Below are 16661 nucleotides of genomic sequence, written 5' to 3'. Positions count from 1 at the left end.
AGTTTTGCACGTGCATCACCTTTGTGACGAAGGCTTCCCACAACCTAGCATTCCACAAAAAGTGTTCCATCCCACTATCTTCGAAATCGTCCAAGCAAACAAGTGTCTGTGTGCGTTTTTTTTTCTGCAATCCAATTCTGTGCCACACTATGAGATAATGACCCAGGTTTAGCATTGCGCATTCAGTGCAAGATGTAAAAACGCAAAGTAAACATCAGTAACATGTTTTCTCAGTTTAACAAATGTGTTTTTTAAGTGAAAAAAAAATATGCTCATTCACATTTAACTACTTCGTAGCAGTAGTAGTTAAGTGTAAAGTACAAACAAATTTCCCTCCTGTGATACGTCCGCTACCCGATCCTGGCGAATGACGGACGGAAAAGCTGGCTACCGCAATGAGCAGCGGAAATTTCTACGAATTCATGCTCATTAGGGGTATTACCCAGAGCCATCGTGAGGCAAAGCAAAGCATAATTCTGCTGTCTAATCTCGCATATGGCACCATATAACAGTGGCTAATGGGAAACGTGTGGGGAGCTTGAATTAAACTTTAAGTTACCAGAACCGACCGTTTTACTTGCTGTTAAATTGCACTATATGCTAACTTAAATGGCACTTTAAAGTTGGTTTTGTATTTTGTTTAGAATATTGAACGGTTTTTTTCTGTTTTTTTATCTTTAAGTGTTTCTTAATTTTTGTCAATTGAATTTTATTTTTATTATGTTTATTTTTTTTTGTTAACTGTTGGTGCTCTTTAAGTCACCATGGTTGATGTTTTTGGTTATCATTCAATCGGTTAATCAATTCCTATCTACTGACATTTTATAATCGATACTAGATTTTGTGTTTCTAGTTTTTGTTTTTAATTTTGTTTAACTTCATTTTTAAAATATGTGATTCATAACAACTATCAATTGACATCTATCAATTATCCATTTTCCATGTGTCATCAAAAATATTTATTTCTCTCTATTCCAAATTCCGATTATTTGTAGTTTTTCGTTATTTTTTAATATTTTTTATTAGATATAAATGCTTTTATTTTACAGCCACTGTTCTATATCTTCTACTATTGGTTATGAATTTTGATTTTCAGGTGCATTATGACGATTATTCACCTATTCATTTTTTTAGAATTAATAATTTTTCAAATGCTTGGATTACATTTACACACCTCCTTTTTGTCTATCTTTTCCTATTTTGCATTGTTCAATAATATGGCAACAATTTTTCTGTTTTTACATAAGTTTTTATTGCTTAACTTAAAACAATCATCTGACTTATTACCATTTATTATTGTATCTGCAGTTATAATTACATAATTATTCTTATGATTTTTTTTAAATTCATTCACATTTTTTCAATATTTTTATAAGTTCCACGTTATTTTAAAGTTTATGAGCCTACAATATTTCAAACACCTCTTTTTTAATTTTTTTTTTTTTTTCATTGAACACTTTTGACGTAGAATAACGTCTTGCGGCAAACTTCTAAGTAAAAGGAAAGTTTGAAATCGGAACGTGCATAATTTTTTTATTTATAACTCGGTTCGTTTCCAACGAAGGTCCTTCTTTCGTGCATCAATCGGTTGGAAAATTAGTAACGCGTCCACTAAAATGAGGAAAATTGTAATTTTATGACGTAAACTATTGTTCTATTGAAAAATGTCGAGTAATGTTTTGATCGCTTATTTCGACTAATCATGGCAAAAAAACAAGATCAAATGCCATTCAATATTTTTCGCCGTTCGGAACTGTGACAATATCTAGGAACCGGAAATCGTTCCAAGATGGCTTCGAAAACAGCCTAAAATGGCCGAACATGAACATTCTGGGAATCGAGATGATGCACAAAGGCTCAAAATTGACCTAAATACCATTATGAAATCCAAGATGGTGATTTCCGGTTTCCGAAAAACAGCCCAAAATGATCGACATAATAATATGATTACTTTCGAAACCAAAATGATGCCCAGAGACCCGAAATCAATTCCAGACGTCATTTTAAAATCCAAGATGGCGTCTTCTGGTTATCAGAAACATTTAAATACTACTCAATATGAATATCTCCGTAATCGAGATGATGCAAAGCAAAGCCTTGGTGCTACATTCCGATTCGGAACTCGACCTTCTGTTTTTTATGTACAGAATTTGCAGCTAACGCTACGATCCTACTGACACTAACAGTCTGTCCCGAGCCGAGACTCGAACCTTCGACTTCTGGCTTGTTAGGCCAGCATCGCACCTCAAGACCAACTGAGAGAGCTGCACAGAGATAATGCACAGAGGCAAAAAAAACAACCTTAGATACCATTTTAACATACAAAGCGGCAACTTCCGTTTCTTGAAAAACGTCCAGAAATAGTCATCATAAATCAAGACAGATCAAATTTCAAATCAAAGATGGCGACTTCCAGTTACCATCTAATAAGAGTATTTCCGGATCCGATGTAGTATCAAGAAACCGAAAATTGCCATGATGCCTTTTGAATCTTATCGGGGCCAAATCATTTCCAAAGAGTTATTTTCTTAGTGTTGAATAAAAGTTTTTGACATAAACATATTGATACAAAATAGTCTCTCGAATTTTTAACGTCATAATTCATAGAATTATCAAAACGAAGAAGTTTACTTTAAACTTATCATCTGCGATCATTCTCGAATGCAATAGCACTTCTTATGTAGTTTTACATAACCTTAGCGGTCGTGGCTTTGCACACAACCTTTCTGGTTTTCTTCTATTTGCTCTCTTCTTTTCAATTCTATTTTCGTTACCTAAATTGTTTTCCAGATTTATTATCTTATATTTAAGTTAATGATTTTAGGAACACTCAAATTCACCTGCTTAGCATCTTTTTTTTTTTTTGTTTTGTTCAGATTTGATTTTAGTTTAATTTTTATGTTTATTTGAGTTTGTTGGGTCTATTCTTGCTTCATATTTTCCACAGCTTTTTTTATAGTTTTATATTGTTTTATTTTTCTTGCCAAAACAAATACTAAATTTTTTTTAATGTAATTTTTCATGTTTTATTTCTAATATGCGGTTCGTTAGTTTGAATTATCTCAAAACCACAATTTAGTTGTTTTCATTTTTATATATTATTATGTTTTCAGGTTTCCGGTTCTTTTTAGTTTTCATCTTCTCATTTTTACAATATTTCTTTTTATTTTAAATCTACTTTTAAGTTTTTATTCTTTCTCTTTTTTTTATTTTTTTAATCTATGTTTCTTTTGGTTTTTGTTTTTTTTTTATATCATTGTTCCTTATACATTTTTCATGATTCATCTATTATTTGTAATTAACAATGTTTATCTTATTTTTTCTTGGATTTATTCTTGTTTGTTTCTAATTTATTTTTCAGTTTTTGTTTTTTTTTTAATTCTACTATTTCCACATATTATGCTTTTCAATTTCTAGATTTTTTAGGAAAAGAAATCATTTTTTATGTATCATGTTTATTTATTTTTCACGTTTTATTATGCATATATTCATTTCTCTGACTTTTAATAGCCAGCCTCGCAATTTTTTCATTATCAAACTCAATAATTTTAAGTCGGTTTAACTTTTTTTTAAAGATTTTTTTCATACTACATTTAGGTTTCTGTTTAATTTCAAAATTAGCACGTTTCAATAATAATTTATTTTTCTGTTGACAGGTTGACTTGCCACCTGCTGCAGTTTTACTTTTATATTCAAGACATGTTCTATATTTTGTCGATTGAGGTCGAAATTAATATTTAATTGTTTATCTTTGCAGTGAATTTTGTTTTTTATTGTATAGTTTTTTCATCACGCATTTTTTATAAACATTTTTGTATTCCTTTGTAATTATTCACTCTTTATTTTTTGTTATTTTTTTTTCATTCGCCAAATTACAATTATAATTTCCACTGCTATGTTACTCATATTTGATTCTCAATTTTGACGTAGAATTACGCCCTACGGAATTCAACATAAAAACTCGAAAACATCGAGAGCATCACGAAAATTGTCAACTTTCAAATGGTTAAAACTCAGTCAGTTTCCAACGGATTTCATCCATTCTTCTAGCAATCGATTGAAAAATTAGCTATGCGTCAACCAAAACGCGTAAAATTGAGATTTTGTGATGCTAACTTTTGCGCTATTGAAAAATGTAGAGCGTTCTTTCTCAGCACAGCCGACACCAAAGTATACAAACGATTCAACTTTATAACCCATTTGTTGTTGTTGTGATTCTCTAGTACATAAAGACACGCCTACCGGAAGTTTGACTACTCTCAGTAGTCACGAATGAAAGCTAGCATGCAGAAATTTAGTCTCCATTGCATAACCTGTTACTGCAGCAAGAAGACGGTTTACTCTCGCTGAAAACTGATTTCAGCGCAACAAGGCTGAACAGGCGACTCATTTGATCGCAACGTTCCACAGTGGATGAGGCAACCGGCGGACTGCACAGCATTGCTGAACATGCTATTTTGTCCGGATCTGTCGTGTCTCGTTTGCATTCGTTATGTCTTGTTTGCTTGCTTGCAGTGCGTGCATAGCGGAGAATAATAAATGAACTACAGTCATTTCGTGTCCGCGATAAATGATTATCTAAAATCAACGCTTCTCTTCAAGGTTACCAATCAATTAATGAACAAAGAGAGTTGGAACGTTTAAACGAAGTTCACACCATTGAATTGATCACCTCAATCGTGTATTCTCAAACCTATTGCAAAAAATACACTGACCTTAGACAGGCTGTCGTCATTCTACTTTAACCTAGCGGTCGTGTCTTATAAACAACCTCTCAACTATTTTTTTATTCTGTATAGATTTTTGTTCATACTTTCAAAATATTTTTTTTTCTTGTTTTTCATTACTACTATTTTCATTTAGATTCGAGATTACATGTTTTACTTAAAATTTTCTATCTCCAATTTATAGTTTATTTGCTGTTGAATTATTTGCTTTGAGTCTTATCACTTGTTAGTCCAATTTTGCTATTTCACTTTCATTAGTTTGAGTCTTGGTTTGATGCATAAACATCATGTCCTGCATCTCCTAGTTTTATTGTTAGACATGCATTTAATTTTTTTTTCTCGTCATAAAAATGGATAAATTTTTAATGTTTCTATTTTGTTAGTTTTATCCCGTTTTCTTATTTTATGTCATAATTTCTGACGCTAGTTTGCTCTTGTTGGATTCTTGATTAAATAATATCCTGTGACATTTCTAACTGATTTGTTTAGTGTCGTACTATGTATTTGTTTATATTTTCTAGAATTTTCTCAAAATGTCTTATATCTGTTTGAGTTTTTTTGCCTTGTTTTCCTATAATTTCTACATTTTCTTACTTCGATTATTGTTTCATCTTTTAGGTGTTTTTATTTTTAACCGTTGTTTTTATTTTTTTGGTATTCAATTTTAATCTTGATGTTTTAGTTGTTTGCAAAAGCGTTTTCTTTTTTCATTTTCCTAAAAAATGTTGTTTATCCTTTATTTATTCTGATAATTTTTGTTTTTTATCACCCATTTTTATATATTCCTGTGCGCCATCATTTATATTTGATTGCATTCATTTTCTTTTAATATTTTGTGCTTTTTAAGATTTTTTTTTATAATTAGTCATCGTTCTATTTTCGTATAGATTTTAAAATACATGCTTTTTTAGTTGTTTATAACCAGTGTTTTTTTTTTTCAAACTTAAGTGTTTTTTCTGTTTTTTCGTTCGATCTACTTTAATTATTTGTTATCTTATTTTATGATTTTTGCTCCGTTCTCTAAATGTTTGTCTTATACATAGTTTCTCCTTATATTTTTCGTGATTTTTGTTTTGATTCGAAAATTAAACTAGCTATTTTACATATGTTTTAAAATTTACGCAAATATAGCAATCCAATCTACGAAATTTTTTATCGCGGCGCATTTTTTTGATTATGTAACAATTCGTAACACTAGAGGTTACCCCATTACATTTCGTTACGTAGTTTATGAATGCCGCGTTGGTCTCTATTTTGCCTTTCAATGTTTCTTTTGAATTTTTAATTGAATTGTTTTCTTTAATTTTGTATTTCAATTTGAAGATTCTCTTCGTTATTTATTCGGTATTTTAACGATATGTTTTATTCGTACTTTTAAATTAAAGTATTATTATGATAGAATATTTCAGAAGCATGCCTCAAGGATTATTGCAGTTTTTTTCTTTAGTTTTTGAATCTTTATTTTTTGTCTAATATTTTGGTACAAAACATATTTTCAATCAAAAATTTATTCAAAAGCTTTCCACAAACAAATTGTTCTGAATATTTTTGTCAATCTTTTCTGACCTGCCATTCGTTTCTCGTATTTTTCTGCAGACCTCCCCCCAGAAGCACGTCCGCCTATCGCCCCGACCGTCAGCCTCCTATCCGTACCCGTCGCCAAACTACTCAAACCAAATAGCTCAACAACATCACTACCAACAGCAGCAGCACCTTGGCCAAATCCAGCTCTCACCGGGCGGCACCAACTATCACCACCAGTCGACGATTTCGCTCTCCTCGGGCAGCGCCGGTGGCCAGGTGCAGCCCCTCAACGGTTCCGGGGCCTTTGCCACACCCGGTTCCAGCCCTGGCGCCGCCAGCAATCGATCGCCACTTTCGCCGAACCGCCGGACGCGGGGCGAGAACAAAAAGTGCCGCAAGGTGTACGGCATGGACCACAAGGAGCAATGGTGCACCCAGTGCAAGTGGAAGAAGGCCTGCAGCCGCTTCGGGGACTGATCCAAGTCTCGCAAGCATCCGCCGCCATCGGCGACGGCAGCCACGACAGCGTCGGCGACGACGACAACAACAACTTCTACGGGAGCATCGCAGCAAGCGACGTCTGCGGCTGTCAGCGCGGCAGCAGCGCCCCTAGCGGTTGCACTATCAAACCACCTTCATCACAACCACAACCACCACAACAACAACCATCACCATCACAACAATAGCAGCCAGCAGCAATCAGTCTGATGTGTGAGAAGAGCATGTCTGCGTATGGTTGAATAAGTGGAATAAAAAAACAGAATGTTTGCGCGGTTGACATGTGTGCGTGTGGGCGCGTCTGGCTAGGTAAGAACGAGGGAAATATATGTGTGCGTGGATGTGTCCGTGAAGCGCGCGTGCACTGTAAATATAACCGTGATATATTTTAGCGAGAACAAGAGAAAAAACGATTGAAAAATAAGCAAAAAATATGAAAATCAATTCGTAAAGAGATAGTTTGTAGGTTCTATTGAGTGTAATAATGTTAGTTATTTATATTCTCAGCAATCGTATGTAAAGTCGCAGCCAATACCAATATTGTACAGAAAGAAGATTGATCAGAGTGGAACTACCTAAAAAACCAAGAGAAAGAAAGTAAAACATAGCGGTTCTATTGGAACGAACATTATTTTTATACTGCTACTACAGAACAATAGTGTGACTCTAAACGAAAATTTTCTACAGCACATTGTTGCCAGTCTATCCATTCAATTTTGTTTCAACACACTGCACATTAAGCTTACCACACACTTTAAACCAAACTAAAAGCGATTGAAACATACAAAATATGCAACCCGATTTTAATCATCCGCTGCAGAAACAAAGTTTAAACTTCAAGTTGAACTATGTGATTTTAAACTGTTGACAATTTTTTCAAGGAAAAACGTACTACAAAGCTAAGCATCGCCGTTGTTCTAACTACTCTTTTTTGTTGATTTTAATGCATAGTAATGGTCTAAATGTTGTACTCTATTAATCGTTTTTAACATACCTGCAACACACCATCGGAAACAACAACAACAACAATATGTATCGCGGAACAAGAAGAAAATTCGCTTATCAAAACAAGCAGCAGCAAAAAGGCAGTGTTTCTAACAACACCACCTTCGAGAGGGCATTGTGGATCGCGCTAAGAACGAATGAATTGGAAGATGAAAAAAAATTGGCTTTTGAATGACGATTGTCTCTATCTCTTTATCGAATAATATGCTCGAAAGATATGCGAAGCAACAACTACAGCAAAAAAATTGGAAAAAATAATACAACCATAAATAAATGCAACAAGACTTTTAAAGGCTGAATTAGTTTTTAACGAACCAGAAAACCAGAATAAAATGAGAGAAAACAAAGTTGCGCTTTGCGATGTCAACGCAAAATCTAAGGAAGAAGCGAATCGTACTGACACACACACAACCCAGGTCATATCAGCGCGCATTCTTCATGCAATCAAAAGTAAAAACAGAACAAAACCAAAATCCAAATGCAATTGAAAAATACCCCAAAACAAGGCAAGTTTGGGTAACACGCAGGGTGCGGCTTGAGCCAAATTCTCAACACGATGGCGACGGCTGCATTGACTGCGAATGACGTTTAGCAACAAAACCAACCCACACACACCTATGTGAAAGTGTGAATAAAAGCGAATAAAACCACTGCCAATAATATTAAAAACCAGAGAAAAAGGGGATAACCACAAACCAACAAAAGCGAAACAAAAAAAAACATCTAAGCCGTGAAAAATACATTACTAAAATAATATCGACTAATTAATTAATTAGCTGCAAGGTATGTACGTGTGAAACTTACGTGTTTGACTTGTTTGTTATTCCAAAAAACCATTAGTAAAGAGAAGAACAAGAAGGAGAAACGATTGCTAACGTTAAGCCAACTATCTCTCTCTCACTTTCACTCTCTCTCGCGCGCGCTCTTTTACTCACTCTATCTCTCGTTGAAGTGACTAAAGTTTAAGAGAGGAAAGCAACAAAAAAAACTAAATAAAACAAAACAGAGAGTTAAAAATAACAAAAAATCCTGCAAGTTAGGTCTAATAATTTACGTATAAGTTTTAAGCTGAATACTGAAACGAATCAGAACCGAATCATCCAGACAGAGACCCCCTTTTGGCACGTATGAGAGGACACAGAACGCAACAACTGGTCAAATTATGATATTCTCGCTCCCAAGGCTTGGAGCCGGGGGGCAAAAATGAAGCGAGCTGATTTTACTCCTTCGTTTTGGTTCTCATTTATTTTTTTGTGTTTTTTCATGTACACTTGCAAATTGTTTGTATCAATTTTTAGGAAGAAAAAAAAATAATCAGAAAAATGGATGTGCTTTTTTCCTCGATTGAGTGAAACTTTTTTTTTTCACTCGATAAAGAAGAACTGATAACAGTGTCGGTTTCGGGGGAATGGGTGGCAGTATTGCCGACGCTTTGGTTGCGCCTTGGCTTGCGAAAGACTGCCGTTTGCTTTTCGGAAAAGACTTCAAATATTTTTTTTAACTAATTCTAAGCGTATTTATTTTTAGCTTAAGCACGGGTACTGAAGTATGGCTGGAGAACTGCCAGCTGATACTGTGAGGGGGTTTTTATAAAGTGACACAAATGGGGCGATGATGGCGAACTTCTTCGAGCACATCCATTTGTCTGTGATGTTTGACGACTGCATATACTGCAGAATGCGGCGTGTTTTTATTTTGTGACAAAGGGGCAATAAATGATCTGAGATCGCTGAGCTTCCGTTTTATTTAATTTTATTATTTTTTTCAATTTTTTACAAGCAATACAAGCGCGCTTCCTTCTCGTCATATTTGTACAGCAGCATTAGCTCCAAGCAAAAGAGTGATATTCAAATCAGTCTAGTCGATTGAAAGTTAAAGTTTACCACAGTAAAAATGTTCGTTTCACATCAGATGCCAATCAAAACAAGAGTGTTTCGATATCAACTTGACCGTTGCTATGTTACGGCTGCCAGAGAGCAGGAAGCGCACTGTGATATGTTTTTCTGTTGATCTTCCAAAACCCATTTGTTTGATAAAACTTTATTTTGAAAATATTTTACGGAAATGAAACTACGTAATGACAAAGAATGAAAATTGAACTCTGTTGCACGATAGTAATATTAAGAACATATTGATCTCCTAAAATGTGTAGAAAAAAATGCTTTCATCGAATTCCGCGTAACGAATCTTCCCTGCTGTGTGTCGCATATTTTGATTGCTGTCAGTATCGCTGGACGCAGGCGACGGTGCGTTACGGTAACGCTTCTTGCCAGCAATGCAAGTGACACCTACATAATAAAGAGGGCAATAAATTTTGAAAATTACAATTGATCAAAAACGTCCCTTGAAACTGAAACCCAAAATTGACTGAGCAAATAAAAAAAAACTCCTACCAAATTGAGCTAATTGAGATAATCAAAAAATAAAATGCGGATGAGACAAAAAGAAAAATTTTTAACAACACCAACTCATCTAAGAAGCAAAATAAAAAACAATACGGAAGCAATCGATCGATATTGGCATTATACTCGCGCGTGCGTTCAAATTAATCCAACTAAAACAAACAAAAAAAGTATCACACACAGATAATCGTGACAATCGTGAGAATAACGGAAGCAAATGCATCACATTGAAAATGTAACTAAGTAAAATCGGTCGTTACGTTTTCTTTTAACTTTTGCCCTTACGTTTACATGCAATGTAAAGCAAAACCAAAGCTGTAATTCGAAAGAGCAAAACAAAACAAAACAAAAAACATTTCGAGGTTAGATCCGACGCACATGCATAAGAGTAAAGCAAAACAAAACAAAAAAACTGAAACTCATCGCGACTAAATTAACACGAAAATTTGCGAAAGAAAAATACTACAAAATAAAAGACTAAATTTTTTGCCTCTTTATATGTACAAAAACGTAATTCAAAACTTGTATATGGGTGCAACTTTCGTAAGAACTTGCGCGTATACCGTAATAAAACCTTTACAAGTTTTTTGCATCTCATTATAGTAGGCATCGCCAAATCGAAAGTAGAAGAAAAAAATTAAGCGGGGAGGGGTTTCAACCCAACCCCAATCTACCGGCGAAGAAGATATCCTAACCTTAACAAACTGATCGTATGTAAGCTAAGCTAGGTATTTGTTTACGATTCTATTCTGTTAGTCGGTGAATAAATGAAGCACAAGTGGAAAAGGAAATAACAGCTAGGCTCATCCTTCATCCTTTTCTACTACACACCCATGGTAACGCTTTTGGCAACCCCAACAAAGCAGAGAAACAATAGGGCAAACAGACGCACGCACACACAACAAGCCCAGAGACAGAAAACAACATACATATACGCAATGGAAACAAATTTACTGTTCGATCGATATCCCTCCAATAAATGAAGAAATCGTTAGAAAGTTATTCAAACTAATGCTATCAAACCACTCATTCTATAATAGGGTAATGTTAAATATTTGTTGGTGGTTTCGGTGAGGTTTGATCGTGCCTGGAAGTGTCTTTGCACGAACAAATCTCACCCCCTTAACCAGTATTCGTCATGAGGTAGCGAACTATGCGTATAAGTACGAGATTGATTCACTTTTTTCTACAACTCCCAATCATTATCGGATTTAAGATCGTGTTGTTAACAAATGAAATAAACTCCATCCCTGTCCCGAGTAAAAGAGAGAAGAAAAAATCCCGAACCTAATAATCCCTTTCATTCTCCCACTTTCCTTCCTCCAAAAAAAAAAACTTAAAAATAAAATTGCAAAGAAAACAGGTGTTATGCAAATTGAACAGTAGAATTTAAATGTTTCATTCCTCCCCGAGGTGAGAAGTGAGAACAGTGAGCCTCACCACGAGAACGCAACGTAACGAGTAACGTCTGTTGATTGTCATGGAAACAATTGTGCAAGAGAGAGAAACGAAAACAACACATGATTATCGTTAAGGAAACTAGCAGCAGAATGCAGAGAGGTTTTTCGTGTTAAAAGAAGAGAAAAAAGCGTAAGAACAAAGAGACAACAAAATCAAATCATTCGATGAAACGAAGCAAGCCGAAGCAAACAAACACTTATCGAGAAGCGGAGCAATTTCAGTATTTTGTTCGGTTACCGCCGTCGCGTCGTTTCGAGGAGCGACAGACACAGTAAAGAACAAGTCTTACTTTCTGTCCTTCTGTAGACGCGATCAAGCACACATACACCTCACACACAAACACACACGCAGACATACCATCGAGGGGAAACGAGAGAAGAAAAAGAGCAAAAAAACATGGCGCGATGCGAGTGCTGGAAGCAAAAACAAACAAAAAAAACATTTCTTGTATGAATATTATAATATCGTTATCATAAAAGTCACTACAGCGTCTTTCTCATTATGCTAAGTTAGGCGAGCGAAGCAAAACAATTAAAGCAAAGCGCGTTGCTTTTTGCGAGGTTAGGTTTTTACGTTGTCGCGTGAGCTAGGTTTAGAAGAGATCTTGTACTATTTTCTATTTTTTTCTGTTTTTTGTTCTTGAATTTCGAAGGCAAAAACAACAATTTTATTTATGGGCCATTTATACCTAAGATTATACATTATCAACATTTGTTTGTTTGCGATGTGCGGAGAGCGATTTGTGTTTACTTTATTCTCTACTCCCGTTGCATCAGCATTCGATTTAATTTCAGAAAAAAATATACTAAAAAACCTTTTATTCGTTCTAGCAATCGTAAGTAAGCGAAGAAAAACCAATAAACTGAGTGAAGCAAGAAAAAACGGGAAGTAAACAAAAGAAAGTAAAAATGTACCATTTATAAACTATTTGTCTCTAGGAAATAATTATTTTTACATGCATAGATACACACAATATTAGATTATATTCATATACATTTATTTCTTTTTTGTTAACATTATTTTAATTTATTTATTATTAGAACATCAGAAAGCTTAACTGTAACAATAAAAAAAGATGTAGCATAATTTTACACCCTCTCACAATGATAAACAAGGAAACAAAAGTACACAAACACACTCACTCACTCACTCTTACAAATACACATACACACACAAAAACCCCTGTAAACAAAGCAAAAGTCGAACCAACATCATCACACCACACCGATGACAGAGTTGACAGTTGTACATAGAAACATTAAAAAAGTTTAAACAAATGTAAACAAGCAAACAAACAAAACCGAAGCATAAGCAAAGGAGAGAAGCAGTTGTAACAAATGAGATACTAAACGCGAGATTTTGTTTTCTTTGTTCTTCGCTACCCGACTACGTGTCCCGCGCCTCCCCTTTTTAAAAGCAAACAACAACCGCCACCACCATCCCAACCACCATCACTTTCAACACCTCCACGAGCACCAGCGCCGGTTACCGGAACTAGGGGCAGGTCCCCGCCGGAACCGGACGTGGTGCGCAAAACGGTGCACCCCAGAAATGACCGTTAGATTTCACCCTTGAAGAGTATATAGAGGAAACGAAAGTCCGGTCGCACGCAACCCCTCTAACCGAGCTGAGCCGAACCGAATAAAAGAAGGTTGCGCATTCAAAATTTAGAATAATTCACCAACAATTCGGCTTCTTTTACGCTCCCCTCGTACCACGGTGGAGGCTCAGCTCGGTTAGACACGTTACGTAAGCTAAGGGAATAGAGGCGGAAAATCCAAGCAACCAGCGCCGCGCATCAGAAGGGACGCGCAACAGTTCGCAAGAAGAAAAAATCAAATCAGAGAAATGTTCTCTTATAGCTTTTAGTTGTACCTGTAGAGTTTATTAGAAACCTCCCCTCCTAAGCCCCGTTTCCGTTCACCTAATCCCTTCCCTTTGCACTGATTCTTTCGAGCGTTCGTTTTATTTTTTTGGTTTGGATGTACATACTTATTGTCTTATTATCACATTGTTTCGGTTAATTTTTCGTCTGATTGATTATTTACTCCCGGAATAAAATTTTACCGTTACAGCAAAAAAAAAATTAAGAAACAACGCTAAATACCACATATGTAATAATGACAAACATATTGCAAGCAAAGAAAAAAGAAGTGTTAGTGGAAGCCGAAATCATGGTCCATGCCAAAACACACTAACACATACACACACTCACTCCCACTCGGCAAAAGAGAGAAGAAATAACAGAGCTAGGTTTAGGAAGAAGAGTAATGTGTACACCCTGTAATTTGCAATGAGATGAGTAAAAACAAAAAAAAAACAAGAATAGACATTAAACAAACGTAGAGATGATGATCGAGGAGGAAGATGTGGCGATTACTGGAATGATGATTATGTTCAACTCGAGGACATACGCAGTTTTTTTAGTTCTAAGTAATACAATATTATACATATTATGAATATATACATGGTATTAGATAAAGCAGCTGGCGGTTTTTGTACTGGGAACAAAAGATATCCGAACGGTCCAAGTGGAAGAGTTATCTCGCACTGGTTCTTCTCATTTTGAACAGTTGATCCTCTCCGAGATCGTTCCTAATTGACATGTGATGAAATCCAACATTTTTGATTTATATATGAGGTTTCTTACTTATGTGGAAGAGAAAACCATAAAAGATTTTCAGTCAGTACAATGAATAAGGTAAGTGCAAAATACATGTTTTGCAAGCGATGAACCTCTTCGATGAATATTCCAAAAAAAAGAATACACCACCATGCGTCCACTTATTTTAGAATCTACGCACAGCATTTTATTCCAATAAGGAGGCGCACAACATTTCAACCAGGAGTATGTTATAAATGAATGTAATCTTCAACTTCTAACGATAACAAGCTATATGATAGCAAACAGAAGTAATATCGATGGCAGCATCCTATTATCATTTAACGAAACTTTATGGGTGTGTCGGTCTTACTAAACTAAGCAACTTTGTGCCTCTTTTTCGAAAATTTGTCTAGACCAGCATTTAAAGAGATAAGCAGTTTTTATAACTTGTTTTTATAAATCGAAATGTTCAAGCAATGACAAGAATTTAAGACAATTTAGTAGGCTCAATTTTCTTTTGAGATTATAGATAAAAATGTATAAATTGATTTTACAAACTTAAAAACCAGCTCGATTTTTAGATAGGTAATTTTTATTTTGTTTCGCGCTTTTCAACCTTTCCTTCGTATTACGCGTTAGTTATACTTTGTTTCGGTAATACAGAAGGTGTTTTTCGTATTCGTTACCTCCCTCTTTTGACGTAGAATAATGTCTCACTTAGGGGGCCGTTCCTAAACCACGTGGTCATAAAAAGGGGGAATGGGGGTGGAGTGTCAAAAGACCACGCATGGGGGTGGGGGGGTTAACGAAATGACCACGTGGTCTTTTTTCCTGACTTATAATTTATTGTTGCCACCAAGTTAAAAATGAAGTTTCTGCAGTTTAGAAGTATAGAATGTACTGAAAGTTTAATAATAAAAATGTAAAAGATTTAAGCGAATTTTTGACACTTGAAAAATGAAAAGACCACGTGGTTAAAGTCGCAAGGGGGGGGAGGCTTGGCCAAAAGACAACGAAAGAACACCGGGGGGTACGAGGTGTATAAAAAGTGATCAAAGTATGACCACGGGGTTCAGGAACGGCCCCTTTAGTAGGGTGGTATGCCAAAAAACGAGAATGTGTTGAAATGGCAGAATGAAAGACTTTTTTTTATTCTTGCTTATTTTCCGTCGGTCTAGTTCCGCCACTGTTGTTGTACCAATCACCGACGCCCGGGGAGGCGACTCCACCCAGGACTCTAACTAACGACCCGTTAATTAACGGACTGGCGCCAACAACTTTACTTCCTCATGTGATGGAAGGAGTGATCCCAGAGAGATTTTTCGCCTCAGAAAATCTCCCGGTATCGGCTAGATTGAATCTAGACCAATTGGGTTGGTTGTGAGTGGATCACGCCACCCTACAACCATCGACACCTATGTCGGTGTTGGGATTCGAACCTAGGCCATCAGCGTGGTTGGCGGAGATGTTACCAACTGCGCTAGGCCCCCCGCTATGAAAGCCATGAAAGATTTCAAATGCTTTAAAATTTGTTACCTCTAAACATATTCTGGTCATCAATATCTCGTTACTACTTACTCTAGTTCATGAAAGTGGAAAAAAATCCTAACAAATTGATTATAATTTGACCAATAGCGTGCCCGCAATGATCGAAGCACAGACGACGCACGACGATAAAATGTTATTAAGTGAAAAACCATTCCTTTCAAAGGATTTTCAGGGCTACTTTTTATATGCTTTGAATAAATGTATAAATACACTTACCACATGTTGGCACCTGAAGAGCCGATTGTCATTTACACTTGGCAGGAGGAATTGAACAATTTACTTGGAGCTATAGCAAGTAACACACAAAACATGTTAGAAAATAAGTCACAATAAAAGTAGTCATATAAGTGTACTACAAGCGCAATTGAAAACTTATGTGGTTATTGGTATATTGTGTTTGAATTTGTTTTTCATCAGTAATATAACCGCATTTTGAAAACAAGCTAATTTTTGGCCAATTTTGAAGATGTTTTTAATAACATGAGTTCAACAAGCAATAACTATGTCTTTTCGTAAGATATAACGCCATCTAATAACAGTACTACGTACCGGTAAAGAACTTTTCCGGTTTACAAAGGGTTTTCTATTCAACAGCCAACGTAAAATTACTTGATCAAATCAATATTCAAATTATTTGAGCGATTCCTATATTTACACGTCTAGGCAAAATGCGCCATGAGAAGATAAACAAAACGTTCGCAGTGTAACCAATATCATTCCAAATTTTGTTATCGTATACAGTCGAATCCCTCTATTACGACAATTTATATAGCGACAAATCTCTCTATAGCGACAATCTCAATGATCCCTTCTGCTCTATATTCATAAAAATTATTCGTTTTATCGCGACACTTCTCTATAACGACGGTCCCTTGCGATGTCGCTATAAAG

The 16661-nt window shown here is 35.5% G+C and overlaps 1 protein-coding gene across 1 annotated transcript in view; it reads left to right on the top strand.

Annotated features, from left to right (window-relative positions):
• Positions 1–14102, top strand: part of LOC129730030 (zinc finger protein 395-like) — an 89260-nt gene extending 75158 nt beyond the window's left edge. The window contains exon 6 of the mRNA XM_055688994.1: positions 6324–14102. Coding sequence (XP_055544969.1) covers positions 6324–6728 — 405 coding nt within the window. The 3' untranslated portion in view covers positions 6729–14102. The remainder of the gene's footprint in view (positions 1–6323) is intronic.
• The last annotated feature ends 2559 nt before the right edge of the window (positions 14103–16661 follow it).

This window comes from Wyeomyia smithii, chromosome 3, assembly GCF_029784165.1.
Source record: "Wyeomyia smithii strain HCP4-BCI-WySm-NY-G18 chromosome 3, ASM2978416v1, whole genome shotgun sequence".
In the NCBI taxonomy this organism is placed as follows: domain Eukaryota; kingdom Metazoa; phylum Arthropoda; class Insecta; order Diptera; family Culicidae; genus Wyeomyia; species Wyeomyia smithii.
Note: the sequence above shows the minus strand (reverse complement) of the source record. Positions and strands in the feature narration are given on the sequence as shown.